General features: G+C 42.7%; 1 protein-coding gene across 6 annotated transcripts in view; it reads left to right on the top strand.

Annotated features, from left to right (window-relative positions):
• The window catches only part of xrn2 (5'-3' exoribonuclease 2), a 47,611-nt gene that overhangs the window by 25,309 nt on the left and 6,005 nt on the right, over nt 1–16,297 (top strand). For all 6 annotated transcript variants that reach the window (XM_034699238.1, XM_034699237.1, XM_034699236.1 and 3 more), the window contains 4 exons: nt 49–105; nt 1,958–2,026; nt 3,163–3,291; nt 5,214–5,323. In XM_034699238.1, coding sequence (XP_034555129.1) covers nt 49–105; nt 1,958–2,026; nt 3,163–3,291; nt 5,214–5,323 — 365 coding nt within the window. The remainder of the gene's footprint in view (nt 1–48; nt 106–1,957; nt 2,027–3,162; nt 3,292–5,213; nt 5,324–16,297) is intronic.

Below are 16,297 nucleotides of genomic sequence, written 5' to 3'. Positions count from 1 at the left end.
CTCTAAGCTGCTTCTTTATTCTGACTCTTTGTGACGTTTACTCCTCAGGGCGGTGACGTCACCGATCCCAATGCTACGAGACATTGCACAGAACAACTCCATCGGGTAAGAAACATCCGCCAGAAACACTCACAGGATGTCTGACTTATCAATCTTTATTTATAAAGCACCAAATCCCAACAAATGTTCTCCTCAGACTCTCTCCAAACAGAGCAGGTCTAGACCGTACTGTATGTTCTATTATTAACAAAGACCCAACATCAAGACCGGATCAGATCCAGTCCCCTCTTCCAGACAGGACTCAGTCTGATGCAGCATTTAGCAAGTTACAGTGGCAAGGACAAACTTCCTTTAACAGGCAGAAACCTCCAGCAGGACCAGACTCATGTTAGACACACATCTGCTGAGACCGTGTTGGAGAGAGGGATAGAGGGAGATGAAGAGAGAGAGAGAGATGATAGTGGGGAGACGGATAGTAGTAGTTGTAGCAGCTGGAGTCTGGACCACGTCCACAGCAGCAGAGATCCAGAGGAACCTACGAGACAAGGGAGCTCAGGGACTCCAGAAAGGTCTATGGTTAGTAACTTTAATGGGACAGGAAGAGTTAAAGTGAGAGACAGGCAGAGAGAGGAGAGAGAGGGAAAGACAGGATCCCTGTGTGTCAGTCTAAGCCTATAGCAGCATAACTAAGACCTGGTCCAAGCCTGATCCAGCTCTAACTATAAGCTTTATCAAAAAGGAAAGTTTGAAGCCTACTCTTAAAAGTAGAGAGGGTGTCTGCCTCCCGGACCCTGACTGGTAGATGATTCCAAAGGAGAGGGGCCTGATAACTGAAGGCTCTACCTCCCATACTACTTTTAGAGACTTTAGGTACGATGAGCACAGAAGAGAAAGGTGCTGAGTGTTGAGTCAAGACCTTTTGAGAGCTGTACAAGGATCGGACTGAGGCTGTTGTCAGAGCATCAAGAACCTCCACACACAGACGTCTTAATATCAAGCCACACCTGAACCTCCGGAACCACTCCTGAGTCTCTAGTTCAATCCCAACTCTCCTCTTAGCCATGCCTGCACGTTTTGTGTGTTCCTGCTTGAGGGTTAAGGTGTCCAGATCCTTGCTGGGGTGCAGAAAAGGGTGATTGTTTGGGACTACGTAGCCCTTCAAAAGGAGATTTGCTCTGCAAGCCATTAGACACGAGGAGCCAGAGAGCAACAAGAGATAGTCTAAATTATTGATCGTATGATGAATTTGCGATCTTAAATGGATAAAAAGAAAGTAAAATGGTCGGTAAATATACTTGGTGTGTGCAAATTTAGTGGGGCAGCCCTCCCTGGTATCGTCTGTGTGGGGAAACTGATTACATGTCAGGTGTAATGGACATTTTTGTAGCCTGTGTGAACAAAACCTGCAATTTAAGGCACAAGCTTTATTAAACTCTGAAAAAGAACCACATCAAACCTTCATTTGTAGGTAGAATCCCAGTGCTGGGCTCACACAGCAGCGCGTGTTAACATACACTCATGAATAGCTTATATAAAAAGATCTCAGACCTCTTTTCTCTTTATTCCGTCAGACGCAGTGATTCACTGATATCCTTCCATCCAGACTTTTTCAGCACAGCTCCACGGACGAATGTCCTCAGTCACATGGCAGAGAGTGGAGCGGTGTGTATCTGTACACCCACCTGTCATTACAATAATATGAGTGTGCAGCCATTCTGCCAGGGTGAAAAGACATTCCTGTAGAAAATGACAGGGTGAAGTAGAACCAGGCAGGTTGAGAAGAAAATGACGGCACTTAATCACAGAATAATCCTCCACATGGAACATCACAAACTCAGAATCTCACTGCTGAAGAGGAGAGATTTCCTTTTTAGAAATGTCTCTTTTAATAAATAACATGAGCTAATGAAACTGGCTTTGTCCGTTAATTGAAAGTGATTTTTCTTTTGCTTTCCAGAGTGAAGTTCAAGGATCCGCAGTATGCAGATGACTTTGTGTTCAAGGCGGTCCTTCTTTCTGGAGCCAAGTGAGGCTTTTTTCTCTCCTTCTTTATTTATCTGAGAAATGCTTTGATTACATTTTATGCTCTTCTTTACGACTGGTAAATTCTTTCATTTTGCACTTGTGATTATTAAAGCCTTGGAATGTAATTGAATATCTTCTAATTGTTAACCAACCTCATGAAGAAATCAAAACAAACGATGTTAGTCCGTCTCTCAATACTTTCTGACCCTCTGATCCCGTCTGAGGCGCTCCGTTTCAAACCTCTTGGTTCCTCCAGTCCCCGTTATGATCCGTCATCGATGGGTAGAGTAAATCGTTTGATTTACAACCCAGATTCCAAAAAGAGCTGATACACTGAGTAAAATGTTCAGAACAACAGAATGTGATGGTTTGTAAATCATCCAACGCCTATATTTAACTTCTTTAACAACACTCTGTAAACTAGGTGAACCCAGGAGACCAGGTTCTGGACTTTAAAGTGACATGTTGTCCCAGTCTTGCCTGATAGAGGATTTCACCTGCTCAACAGTTCAGGGTCTCCCTTGTCATATTGGGGGACGAGTCAGGACTGCAGGCAGGCCAGTTCAGCACCTGGACTCTTCTACTACAGGGCCATGCAGAATGTGGTTTTGCTGAAACATGTAAGGTCTTCCTGAAGACCTCATGGTCTGGATGGCAGCATGTGTTGCTCCTAAACCTGTAGATATTGTTCAGCATTAATGGAGCCTTCACAGATGTGGAAGCTACCCATTTCATGGACTCTCATGATCCCCATACCATCAGGGACGCTGGCTTTAACCTGTGAGCTGATAACAAGCCGGGTGGTCCCTCTCCTCTTTAGAGCGGAGGACACAGAGTCCAGGATTTCCAAAAAGAATGTCAGATTCTGATTTGGACAGTTTTCCACTTCCTCTCAGTCTATCTGTAACCGGCAGCAGTGGGTAAATCCAGATTTGGCCCTCAATGTTTTAATAATGTAAAAAAAATGACCACACTTGTGCCCCAGTAATCAAAATAATTTATTTAGATATTAAATTGAACTAAAAAGTATCAACTGTTTCTAAAACAACAGATCTGAGGTTAGCTGTTATGTTTTCTGTCTCATTGCAGTTCTGTTCATTTTTTCTGTGTTGTGTTTTTATTCAATAATTTTTTCAGGATGCCCAATAAGGTCCTGAAGCCAGAGGACTGGGAGAGGGGGAACAGGGATTCATGGAGACCTCAGCTGGGCTTCAACCCCAACAGGCAGCAGGCTCACCTGGGCCAGTCTGGTTTCCGTGCTCTGGGGTAAGCTTTATTCATATTCAGTCCCCCTCACAAAAGCTGGAGGAGAATGTTTTATTAGTTTTAGACCTTTTATAGTGATTTTTTTTGAAGGGAAGACCTCCACTCTTTAGTATCCCTGCAAAACCATCAGTTGTGGAACTGCCTCGGTCGAAAAGGGGTAACAGGGACATTTATCTTGGACTCTATTCTGCGCATCTTTCCTTCGCCTACAGTCCGTCTGAAATGGACGTTAACACCCAAATTTTGAGGGACTTAAAAAACGTTGGCCGACATTTGACTGAGGACAATTAGCAGTGTTATGGTTGTGATGGAGGGCCGAGCAGAGACACACAGCAGGCAGGAAGAAGAGCAACTTCAGCGGCTAACAAACAAAATCCTGCACGATTGTGTAGAGGTGTTTCTAAGTTCTTTAGGGTGTAACCATGAGTGTCTAATTTAAAGGATCTGTACCAACCCGAGGGAGCTTTAAAGTATCTATCACCTCTCTCTCTTACTCCCCTTTATCCCTCTTTCAAGACCCAACTCGGTCGAGACATGATGACTGTCTAACATGAGTCTGGTTCTGCTGGAGGTTTCTGCCTGTTACTGTTATTACTGCGATGTGCAATGCTCATGGTGGATTAAGGTGGGGTCAGACTGAGTCTGATCCTGTCTTGGTGTTGGTTCTCTGTTCATAATTTGACATAGATCAGTCTAGACCTGCTCTGTTTGTAAAAGCGTCTTGAGATAATGTTTGTTGTGATTTGGCGCGATGCTAATAAAGATTGATTGATGAAGTGTTATTGTTAATTTAATCTGAGATTCGGTCATTGGGAGCAGCATGATGTCATGTCTTCAGCTGCGGCGGTCAGAACTACTCTTTGCAGGTGTATTTTGGCTTCATTCTTTCACAATGGGAGAAGTTGGAGGCGCGTCATCCATATTTATATACAGTCAGTGGTTGACACAAACAGGGGATTGGTGTTCTGTCGTTCCAGCCTGTTATTAGAAAGTTAGCTGCAGATTGAGGAGCATGAAAACATAAAGGATTGTTGGCTTTACATTTCCATATCATTCAAATGCAGACGGCGGCTTTAGGTTAACAAGTCTGTGCAGGGATAAACCTCTTCAGCACTGACAAACATCCAGATTTAAGAGAGCTCCTTTTTCATGCACATTTGAATTATGTCAAAAGATATCACTCTTATAAAATGCACAGACTTAAACATCTTAATGTAGTTTTTAATTAACAAACACACCTGCTTCATAAACGTCTGATGATATGGTTTTACAGTCAGACGTGTGAAACAAAGCCTGCTGATTCTGCAGTGACTCAGAGCTCAGATCTCAGAGAGGATTACAGTATTTTAAAATGTAAAATGTGTTTAAATGTTTGTTTCTCCCCTCCTAACGGTCCCCATTAACCAGCCATGCTTGATTATGATCTAAGCTGCCTCCTCCACACATTGATATTATCATTAAGGAAATGTGAATAATTGAACATCTGGCTCGGTCCGACAGTGGCGTGTTTGGGAATTAATTATGCACGGATTTGAGGAAACACAGTGTAGTCCAATTTTTTTTTTCTTTTTCAGACTAAACTACGACGTTAATTCAGTAATTCAGGCAGTTATGTGCTTTGATGGGGCCAAACAGGCAGGTGCTCAGAGGCTGCTGGGAAAAAAAACAATAACCAAATGGATCTTTTTGTTTCTTTGATTTCAAATAATTCACTCTTCAGTGTTGACAGGGACTGAGTCTTAAGTATGAAGACAGAATCACACTTCATGGAGGTCCCTGAAAAGAAAACATGCTTGCATTTTTAATTTGTCATCAATTATCAACATCTTAAATCTCCAGTTAAGATCATTTCTGTTTAACCTGAGGTGGTCTGATGCTCAAAGGATGCAATGTTGTGAATACGACTTCTTCTCTTCCTGCAGTCACAGTATGAACAGAAACCAACATGGAGGACAGTACAGCAGCGCCCCACCACCAGGCAACTACCATCAAGGAAGCTACCGACAACAAGGAGGACACCAGCCTTTCCAACGTAAGACACGCCCACACAAACACCTCCGTTACCTAGGATACAGAGGAGAGTCTGTTTTAATGAAGCTCTACTCTGAGGATAAACACAGACATGACTCTATAGTGGAAGTCACTGCATTAAACACAGACATGACTCTGTAGTGGAAGTCACTGCATTAAAAACAGACATGACTCTGTAGTGGAAGTCACTGCATTAAACACAGACATGGCTCTGTAGTGGAAGTCACTGCATTAAACACAGACATGACTCAGTAGTGGAAGTCACTGCATTAAACACAGACATGACTCTGTAGTGGAAGTCACTGCATTAAAAACAGACATGACTCTGTAGTGGAAGTCACTGCATTAAACACAGACATGACTCTGTAGTGGAAGTCACTGCATTAAACACAGACATGACTCTGTAGTGGAAGCCACTGCATTAAACACAGACATGACTCTGTAGTGGAAGTCACTGCATTAAACACAGACAGGACTCTGTAGTGGAAGTCACTGCATTAAAAACAGACATGACTCTGTAGTGGAAGTCACTGCATTAAACACAGACATGACTCTGTAGTGGAAGTCACTGCATTAAAAACAGACATGACTCTGTAGTGGAAGCCACTGCATTAAACACAGACATGACTCTGTAGTGGAAGTCACTGCATTAAACACAGACATGACTCTGTAGTGGAAGTCACTGCATTAAACACAGACATGACTCTGTACTGGAAGTCACTGCATTAAACACAGACATGACTCTGTAGTGGAAGTCACTGCATTAAACACAGACATGACTCTGTAGTGGATGTCACTGCATTAAAAACAGACATGACTCTGTAGTAGAAGTCACTGCATTAAAAACAGACATGACTCTGTAGTGGAAGTCACTGCATTATAAACAGACATGACTCTGTAGTGGAAGTCACTGCATTAAAAACAGACATGACTCTGTAGTGGAAGTCACTGCATTAAACACAGACATGACTCTGTAGTGGAAGTCACTGCATTAAAAACAGACATGACTCTGTAGTGGAAGTCACTGCATTAAAAACAGACATGACTCTGTAGTGGAAGTCACTGCATTAAACACAGACATGACTCTGTAGTGGAAGTCACTGCATTAAACACAGACATGACTCTGTAGTGGAAGTCACTGCATTAAACACAGACATGACTCTGTAGTGGAAGTCACTGCATTAAACAGACATGACTCTGTAGTGGAAGTCACTGCATTAAACACAGACATGACTCTGTAGTGGAAGTCACTGCATTAAACACAGACATGACTCTGTAGTGGAAGTCACTGCATTAAACACAGACATGACTCTGTAGTGGAAGTCACTGCATTAAACACAGACATGACTCTGTAGTGGAAGTCACTGCATTAAACACAGACATGACTCTGTAGTGGAAGTCACTGCATTAAACACAGACATGACTCTGTAGTGGAAGTCACTGCATTAAACACAGACATGACTCTGTAGTGGAAGTCACTGCATTAAACACAGACATGACTCTGTAGTGGAAGTCACTGCATTAAATACAGACATGACTCTGTAGTGGAAGTCACTGCATTAAACACAGACATGACTCTGTAGTGGAAGTCACTGCATTAAACACAGACATGACTCTGTAGTGGAAGTCACTGCATTAAAAACAGACATGACTCTGTAGTAGAAGTCACTGCATTAAACACATGCTGGTTGAATTTGAACTAAAGCTGGAAGTAGTGGAAAGTTTTGTAAAACTCTAAGTGGACTTTTGCAAACTTGTGTTTCCAAGGTTGTGCATGAAGGATTAGATTTGGTGGATTGTGGGACTCAGAGCTGCAGCCTTGTGTTTAACAATGCATTATAAAGTTCTCTATTATTACGACCCTACTCGTCACAGCAGTCCCATTTAATTCTTCCAGAAACTGTTCTTTGGTTCTCAGTTGCCTCTTCTTCAAATTGGTCTACCTCTCATGAAAAGATCAGTGATTGTTCAGCTTGGACAGAGAAAACCGACTGAAAACTCCAAACCTCAAACTGTATTTTAACATTTCACTGCTTTCCAGTGTTCAACAGAGTCCTCCCACATTTTCACTATAAACTTCCACTGCATGGAAACTCAAATAAAGTGACACATTTTTTACATCATTATAATTTAATCATGTAAATAAGTAACTTCCTCCTGTACGAGTTTTATCAACAATGGCGTCTGCAGCACAAAAGATTCAATAAGAGCAACACCCGTTCCACCAAACTACTGTTCTACACGAGCACAGTATCCTCTCTCTCCTGCCCGAGTCCTTGAGCCAGAGCTCAGATCCTGCATCTTGACGTGACAGCAGTTTGTTCTTCATACAGACAGACGTATAGATTTCATTTCCCTCTCAGAGGACGGTACATTTCCTATAAGCAGCTGTCACGCCGTCGCTCCGTCAGAAACAAATAATTAAATCTCTGCGTTTTGTTCATCATGTGCGAGTTCGCTGAAGGGCTCGTCACATATGGAGGCTGAATCTCTTCCCCGGCTCCTAATCACGCCGCGCGCCCGCCCCGGCCTCGGCCCCGCGGTCCTCTGCCAGCTCTCCTCCAGTTTGACTTTGATGTGCCAATTTGCAAGTAGATGAATAATCTCATCTGCCCACTGATGGCGTGCGGGGGAGTCGCTGCTATTCTGGTGGCACTTGATGCAAATGGGGGTTTTTGGCTCCTCCGGATCGCAGCAGCACCTCCCCTGGCCTCTGCCGCTCGTTCTTAATGTTAAACTTGGCAATTAGCGCTCCAGAACGGTCTTTTTTTATCCCACTGCCTCTGTTCTTTTTCATCATCATCGGGGGGGATTGTTACTTGTCCTGATAGGAAGATTTCTGGATGTGTAGCACGGCTCGTCTTTAATTCTAGGTCTGCTTCTGGGTGATTTTTATCAGATCAGGTTGACTATATGGAGTACCAAGTTGATGCAGGGTTTTTAAATCAAACTTCTTCTGATGATTGTCTGTTTAAAGGTCCAAACCGTCAATTTTGTCCCTGAGGGATGATAGGCACAGACTCATGGAGGTTTTCCTGGCTCTGGATAGTCTTTTTAACACTTTCATGCCCAGAACTCAGTGCATCCTGCTTTTACTACTAATTAAGACTATTTGATAAACACACTATAACTGCAAATAAATCACATTACATTTGAGTTACTCCTCCCAAAACCTACATGGACCTGTATCACATCTTAGTCCTGATTTGGAGAAAGGGATGTTGACCGTAAACAGGAGTAGCTGTAGCATAAGGTGGCTCAATTAAATACATTGCAATGTGCAGACTTTGTGTGCAGCTGACAGGGTCAGGGTCTTGTCTCACCCTGTCGTGATTCTATTTCCCATAACTACCTGCTCACCACTAACGTAATAATAACAATGCATTTTATTTATAGGCGCCTTTCTTGACACTTAAGGTCACCTTACAACATTAAAACAAACATATTTTCAATAACAAACAATTAAAAAATACAATTTTAAAAGTTTTCAGTGGATGAACGGTGGATACTTAAAATACAAACACATTGTTAAACATTGATTAAAGATGATTTTATTGATTTAAATGGATTGATCTGACGTGACATGTGATCAGTTTGCCTCTGGTGTTGACCTTGTTAGTGAAAGTTAATAACCGTCGTCAAGGGGTTTCGACCAATCAGGATCAAGCAGCAACCGGAAGATCAGTGTTACCCCTTTTTGACCGAGGCAGTTTCAGGGCCGGTTCGGAGCCGGCGCACGATTGAGAACTGGTTTTCATGTTTCGACTGCAAGTGAACCGGCTCCAGAGCGGCTCCAACTCTTTGCTGTTCGAGGGGCGGGGTTGCCGTGATCAAAAACACAAACCAAACGTGTTTCCTCCATCGTCCTGCAGAGAACAAATCAAAGAGACTAATGGATTCAAAGGCAAAGCAGCGGTCGGCCGAGGAGACGAGCTGCCGTTGTTCTCCATCGTTGTTGTTGCTGTGAGGGAAAGTTCACGCTAGCGCTGCTGGGAAAAGCGGTCACGTAAATCTGACGTCATGGCGTGCCTCTTCCACGGGCTCGAGCGGGCGAATGGGTGCCGCTTTGTTCACAAGTTCAACCAGCCCAGAAATACAACCCGGTTCATGCTGGTTGAAGAGAGGTATCAGAGAGCTGGGTGATAAAACTAGTTAAAAATCCCTCTGAATGTCTGATTCCTCTGATTCCTCTTAAACATGGATAAACTGGACGTTGGGCAGCGATGACATATCCGTCCCGAGGAATGTGATTATCCAGACGAGTGGGCCTGATCCTGCAGCAGGAGGCCGGAGCTCGCCTTTGTCCAGACAGCGCTCTCTCTCTGAGCCAATCCTCTGCTCGGCCAGTAATCACTGCAGGCTTTGCTCCGGGCTTTTGTGGGGGGGGGGGTTGGTCGCTGATTAGCGTTGTGGGAGACCTGGTAATGAGACTGTGGAGTGGCTCGGCTGGACACAGTGGCCCCCTCTGATAAAAGCCTCCAGGGAGGGGGGGGGTCCTGTTTGATTGGGCTGTGTGATGCGCTCTGAAGAGGGTTGAAACCAAAGTTAACTTCCCCCTTTGACGACACTGCTACCTCCTGCGGTGATGTGTCAACACGCCGCCTCTGAACCGTGCTGCGGGTCTTTGTGCGCCGCAGCCGGACCGGCCTGTGTTTAATAACCAGCCGGGGAGTCTCTGCTGGTCGCCATTATTGTCTTGACACTCAGTGACACCAAATTTTAACCGGGGCAGCAAAGTAACAGATTCCACCAGCGGTCACAGCGGCTGATAAGCCTCCAAACTCCACCGCCCACTTGAGAATAACAACTGCACACAATAGCTGCTGACACCAACCGTGAGGCGACTTCAGCAACAAGGAGCCACCAAACACACGTGGCCTTGGAGGAAACAATTTCTACTCTCTGTATTCTGACAAAAATTTCCTCCACTGCCAAAAAAAGGACTCGAAAAAATGTCTTTTCAGTCGTCTTATGTCTTAAAATTTCAGAACAGTCCAGGAGATCGTCGCTCCTCCTTTCACTTGTACTCCCTGCGAGCGCTCGAACATCTTTAGAAAGTGTGCAGCCTCAGGGATCAGGTCTGTAATGGTGAACCAGACACTTAAACACAAACCTTTAGAGGAAGGTATTACAGCACCTGACAAGATCTCAATATTCCTGATACTCGCCTTTCAGTGGATTCACAATCATGTGTCTGATATCGTCCTATAATTCTATAAATTTCTCTCCCCTGCATGAATGAATCCAAGGACGGAGTAATTAAACAGAGCGAGGCTTGAGCTTTATCATGTGAATAGCTGTGCTGAAGAAGCAGCAGCGTGTGAGTGGAACATAGTTAATGCATTGCACATTTTTGTGATTTATTGGTTCTTTTTTACTCCATATGATTTGAATGCTGATCTTTAAGCACCTTTAATTTAATTAAAGTTGAGTTTAATTCAAAGTTTTGCTTATTTCACTCTGAATTCTTCTTCGGCTGCGATTCAACTCCTTTAAGACTTTGAATTTACTTTGTATATGTACTTGAAGTGAGTATGGAACAATCAGCAGTTAAGAAAATATTCAAATAAACTCAAGTCCCTGTGATTCTTTGATATAAATCAAGAAATACTCTTCCCTGCGCTCGCCTTCTTCTCAGGTTTTAATCTTGGTGGAGTGGTAGAGCTGATGGAGTTCTGTGAGTCCGTCTGTCGTCTTTGTCCGGCGCACAGAAAAGTTACTGTCCTGCGTCTGCCGGTCCTGAGCCGGCTGGACCGGAGCTGAGTCAAATAGTCGCTGAACTAATTGAAAAGAGGGCGGAGAGAGACGTTTAGTTGTTTAGCGTGGTTGTAATCCCGGCGTTAATACAGTGGACGCCGCATGTTTTAAGGATTTAAAGCGTAATCCTTTGTTGGCTTTTGTGAGGCGCAGACTGGAGGTCTATACACTTTCAGATCATTGTTAATTAAGGAGATTGACAGGTGTCCACTTGGGATTCTCTCTTTTGAGGCATCGGGGAAGAAGACCGGAGTGTTGTGGGGTTATAATTGGAGCCCGGCTGGGTGGTCCACTTAAAGTTTGTTGGTGGAGGAGATAATCAAACATGAAAACTGAATGACAAAAACCAAATGATAATGTGCCGACAGCAGTCTGCCTGCTGGCTGCTAATTGTGTCTTTTTACTACTCACTGCAGCGGTCAGCAGAGAGATGGTGGAATAAGTCCTGCTTTACTTCACTTTAACTTATCAGGACTGTTTCACTTTATTATGAGCTTCAAAATGTTTGAAGACTCTGAAACATCATCCTCATACTGGTCCAAGCTCCTCTAAATCTGCAGCTCTGTTTTTATTTCCATTCATCCTTTAATTCATTCTTCATCTCAAAGTTTCCGTCTGTAGCTGTTTTCACTTCTGCACAAAACTCCAGAAACATTCAGGATGAGCTGCATGTGTGAACGCAAACAGCCGAAACGTTCACGCAGACTCTCCAGCTCCCTCGAGTTCCCATTAGAGGTCAGGGGGGGCGGATGTTGAGCGCACAGCAGGACATATATTCATGATAATTCACTGTCAATCTCGCTCTTCCAGAAGTCTCATGCTTCGAGTGTTCGAGTGTTTCAACAGAACTTTGGATATCTGTAGTTTCTGTGCTTCCACTGTAGAATTATTGACCCAGACCATGCATCATTTCCCTTCCCATTCTATGTTTTTATTGTTAAAGCCAGCCGAGATATCAAAATGTTGGATTTGAGAATATTTTTTCTCCTGGTTGGATTTTAAGCAGCGTCCAAGAATTCAGATATCACATTTTGTTTCTATAGATATCACGGTTCTGTTGTTGAGACTAAATATTTTCTGCAACCTTATGTTATTAAATGATTAACAGAGCTTACTTCCAGCCAACCCAACAAGTGATGACTTTTAAAAGAGAGAGTGCTATACAAGGTGATTCTTTACCAAATAACTGTCCCGGGCAAAACTTCACAATAAAAGCATCGTGTGAAAACAACAGGAGTATCGAGAGAGAAAATACATATCAGGCTTTTGTTTGGAAAAGTATTCAGGAAGTGCTTTCCTGCTCCCTTCGTTATGCTTTTAACAATTAAGCTGATGTAAAGTGATATTTATTTCTGTATTTTGGCTGAGATTTGCGTGCAGCTCATGGAAAAATTTGCCTTCTATTCTCCTGATTTTCGCCGCATGAGACACATAACAGCAGCAGAAGAGATGATGTTATCAGTTCACATATATGCTGAAATGAAAAGCAAGCTATTTCTCAGCCGACACGCTTCTATTGAAGCGTAGAGTTCACTGTGGAAACGCAAGAAAGGTCAGAGTTTACCGCACCAAATTTGCACACTTGAAACTAAGCGGCAACCTCCGGTCTCAAACTATGAAGCCGATGCTGAAGTGTTACAAACTGCAATACATCGAGAATCCACTTGAGGCTGGCTGCAGAAACACCAGAAACCACATAGACATGAATGGGAAAAAGAGGATCTTTGCAGCATTAATAAACATGTTTACAGCCTGGTTCAGAAAACAGCTTGGCCCTAAGAAGCTAATCTCTCTATCAGCACACACTGTACGGGGGGGGGTTATTTCTAACGTGACGGTTCAGGAGATATTAAGATTACAAGTTTTTACCCAAATAAGGACATGACTGACTTGACTCCCGGTCTGGCACACCTAGCTGTTGGCTAGGAGGCTCAAACTCCGCCCCTTTACGTCACACTCTGCCTGGTTGAGTTCAGCATTTCCAATATGGCTGCCGCCGTCGATTGGCTTCAAAACAGCGTATATTTTATTCAGTCTATGAGTGAAACGCAACACAGCTGTCAAAAATACATGAATCGGCGGGGCACTGGTGGCCTAGCGGTTTAGGTGCGCCCCATGTACAGAGGCTTTAGACCTCATTGCAGAGTTCACTGGTTCGATTCCCCCGCTCTCTTCCTGTCTCTCCCTCCGGCTTCCCTATCTTATAAAAACACACAAAAAATGTTTTTAATTAATGTGTTGGTACCACGACACCAATTAGATTGACTAACAAGTGCTCACCTCTTTATTAACCAGCTGAAAAATCCTCACAGGAGCTTTAAGACACAAAGTGAAGGTTCTAATCTTTACTAACAGTTTCCTGTGCGTCTGAACAGATGTGCTCATTTTCTTGATGTTAGTAAAAATCCCCAGACTCCAAAGTAAAAGAAAAGAAGAATCTGTGAAAACAAAGAAGAGTCTAAATGTGTGTTTGATATAAAACCTCTGAATATGTAAAACAGTCCTGATTTTCAAATGTTATATAATAAACTGTAATCAGTGCAGCGGTCCAGTAATGAGAGTAAATCCTTTGAAGATGAAAACAATGACCCAGTTAAATTATTCTGTTGTTATTAAACCGTCACATGACCTTCCCGATGGCGCCCTGCCTCCCTCACACGCTCAGTATCGGCTGAAATCGCAGATTCAGAATCGGCTTCTGTCCCCGGTATCGGTGGAACCCCGGTTTTTAACTCCGGCCCCCTCCCCGGGTTTGTAAATGTGAGTCTATCAGGGTCTCTCTCTCTATTTTTTATCGTGGCCCCCTTCACCCGCCCTGAGCCCATCCACTCAGCCGGCCGGCCCCGATAAACAAACAAGTCCACGGCTCGCAGCTGGTCATCGCCTTGGCAACAGTGAATCTGGAAGAAGCCGTTAGCTCCTCTTTTTTTTTTTATAAGTGTGTCTTTGTGAAGGGCTCGCAGCGATGGAACCAGGGTACTTGAGGCGTCCACAATGCTGCCGGCTGAATGCTTATTTCATTTTCCTGAACAAAAAATGCAAATGTGACTCTCCCTCGTCCGCCTCTCTCTGCCTCTCTCTGCCTCGCTCTGCCTCCAGCCTCCAACGCTCCTCCTGACAGAGCTTCATCCTAACAGGAGGAAATACTTCATCTTTTCCTTCTTTATTTCTCTCACTTCGGTCTGCGTCGGGTTAATTCGTCTCAACATCAAACCGTCACAGAAACCGGAGATTTTCCTGTTTCCCTGCAGTTTAACCCGAGAGCTCGCCTAATGATGCTTTAATGGAGAATACTTCTTCCTTTCTTTCATCCTGTTAATAGTTAATCCTTTATTATGATCCTATTCAGCGTCCTAAAGAGGCTCAAATACTAATCCTGCTGCTTGGACGTCCAAACAATAAAAAACTAAAGATGTGATCAGGTGTAATCACATTTGAGGATGCCATTCACATCAACATTTCCTCCTCTCTATGATCCTGTTCACAAAGAGCCTCGAGAGCTCATCCTGTTTCTTTTACCTGTTTAACAGAAGAAACCTCAGAGGATCTCAGTTTTTATCAAAGTCAAAATATTTCACATTTTTTTACAGTCTCACTCAGATGTTACACTTATTTAATGGATGCACTTTGAGGATACACAAATAAGAACACCAGAAAATATCTTCAGGTTTCATTTTGTTCTTCAGAGGCTCAAATATAAATCCTGGTTCAGCTTCTAAACAGTAAGAGTACAGATGTCCTCACGTTCAATCACATTATAACTCAGGATAGTGAACTTGAGATGATGTAAATGTGACATATTTCTCCTTTTGTGAGATCCTGTTAGATTTTAAATTCAACCAGAAGTTAACATTTGAGATAAAACGAGCAGAAACAATCTCTTTAATTAACTCTGCACCGAATAAGACCAATGATATCTTCTCTTAGGTTTCTAATCAATACAAAGTTTGAATTTTTCTGGTTTCCTCATCCGTCTGACTCAACAAACTCAACATGAGATGATGTTCATGAGAATTGTTCCTTCTTCAGGGACTAAGAACAGGAATCCTCCTGTTTCCAGCCTTTAATTGATGAAACACGAGATGGTTAGGGGGTTTCTTTAGAGCCAGGAGTGATACTGCATTTTAAAACCAAGCACACCTAATGAAGACGCACTTCATGCAGAATATTTCCTCCTTTCTATGATCCAGTTTTATTTCATTTAGATTGAAATGTAAGCTAAAATGCATATCTGTCCTGTTCCGGCTTCTAAAGATGAAAACTTTAAAGATGAGATCTTTAAAGGTTTCTCTGCCGTTTAACTCAAAGAACACTGTTAGTGTTTTAATTTTGAGGCTGATCTGATCAGTGAAGCTCAATGATCACTGATTTAATTCAGGAGAGAAGATCTGAACCTGTTAAAGTGAAATATTTCATGAAGGCTGATTCAGATTCAGAGTTTGAAGATGCAGCTTGAAAACCTTCAGGTCTCGTTTTCTACTGAAGAGGCTCAGATTAAAATCCTGGTTTGGTTCCTGATTGATGAGATTTCTGAACTCTTAGATTTTTTGGGATGTCGCTGCCATCAGAGAAGATTTAGATTTAGAGCACACAGAAACACTTTGAATTGAAGAGGCTTAAGTCCACATCCAACCACTTTGAGCCTCTGAGCAACAAGAACTTAAGATTACCTTTTTAGTTTTAGTTCAAAAGTTAACACAAGACGCTTTAAATGTTCTTTAAAACAACAGAACTTCAGATTATCTGTTTTTTAAAGTCATAAAAGTGGACTAAAGATGCTGCTCATGCAGAATACTTTCCTGTTTTCTCCTTTTAATCAATAAAACTGAAGATTTCTTTCCAGTTTTGTTTCATTTTATTTGGTAAAAGTTGACTTTAGATGCTGATAATGTAAAAAACATGTTCATGATTCTGTGAAGATAGAAAGTGATTCATGTTTGAAAAGAGACAAAAATAAGATCAGAAAATGATCCCTTAGTCAGTGTCTTTGGTTTAAATGGAGATGTTTGTTCTTCTTTATGGATCTATCGGGGGATTAAAGTGAATCTCATGAATGAGGTTTGAGAGTTGAAGCTAGTTTGAGCTTCTGAACGATGAAACTGAGATTATGTTTAAGTCTTTTTACGGTTTCATGCAGAAAGTGAAACTAAGATGTGTTCAGTGTGAAATGTTCTTTTCTTTGTGCATGTTTGGATGTTTTTGAAGGTTTTAATGCAGT

Source organism: Notolabrus celidotus, chromosome 13 (genome assembly GCF_009762535.1).
Source record: "Notolabrus celidotus isolate fNotCel1 chromosome 13, fNotCel1.pri, whole genome shotgun sequence".
Lineage (NCBI taxonomy): Eukaryota > Metazoa > Chordata > Actinopteri > Labriformes > Labridae > Notolabrus > Notolabrus celidotus.
The sequence above is the reverse complement of the archived record's forward strand: the minus strand, read 5'-3'. Positions and strand labels throughout refer to the sequence as shown.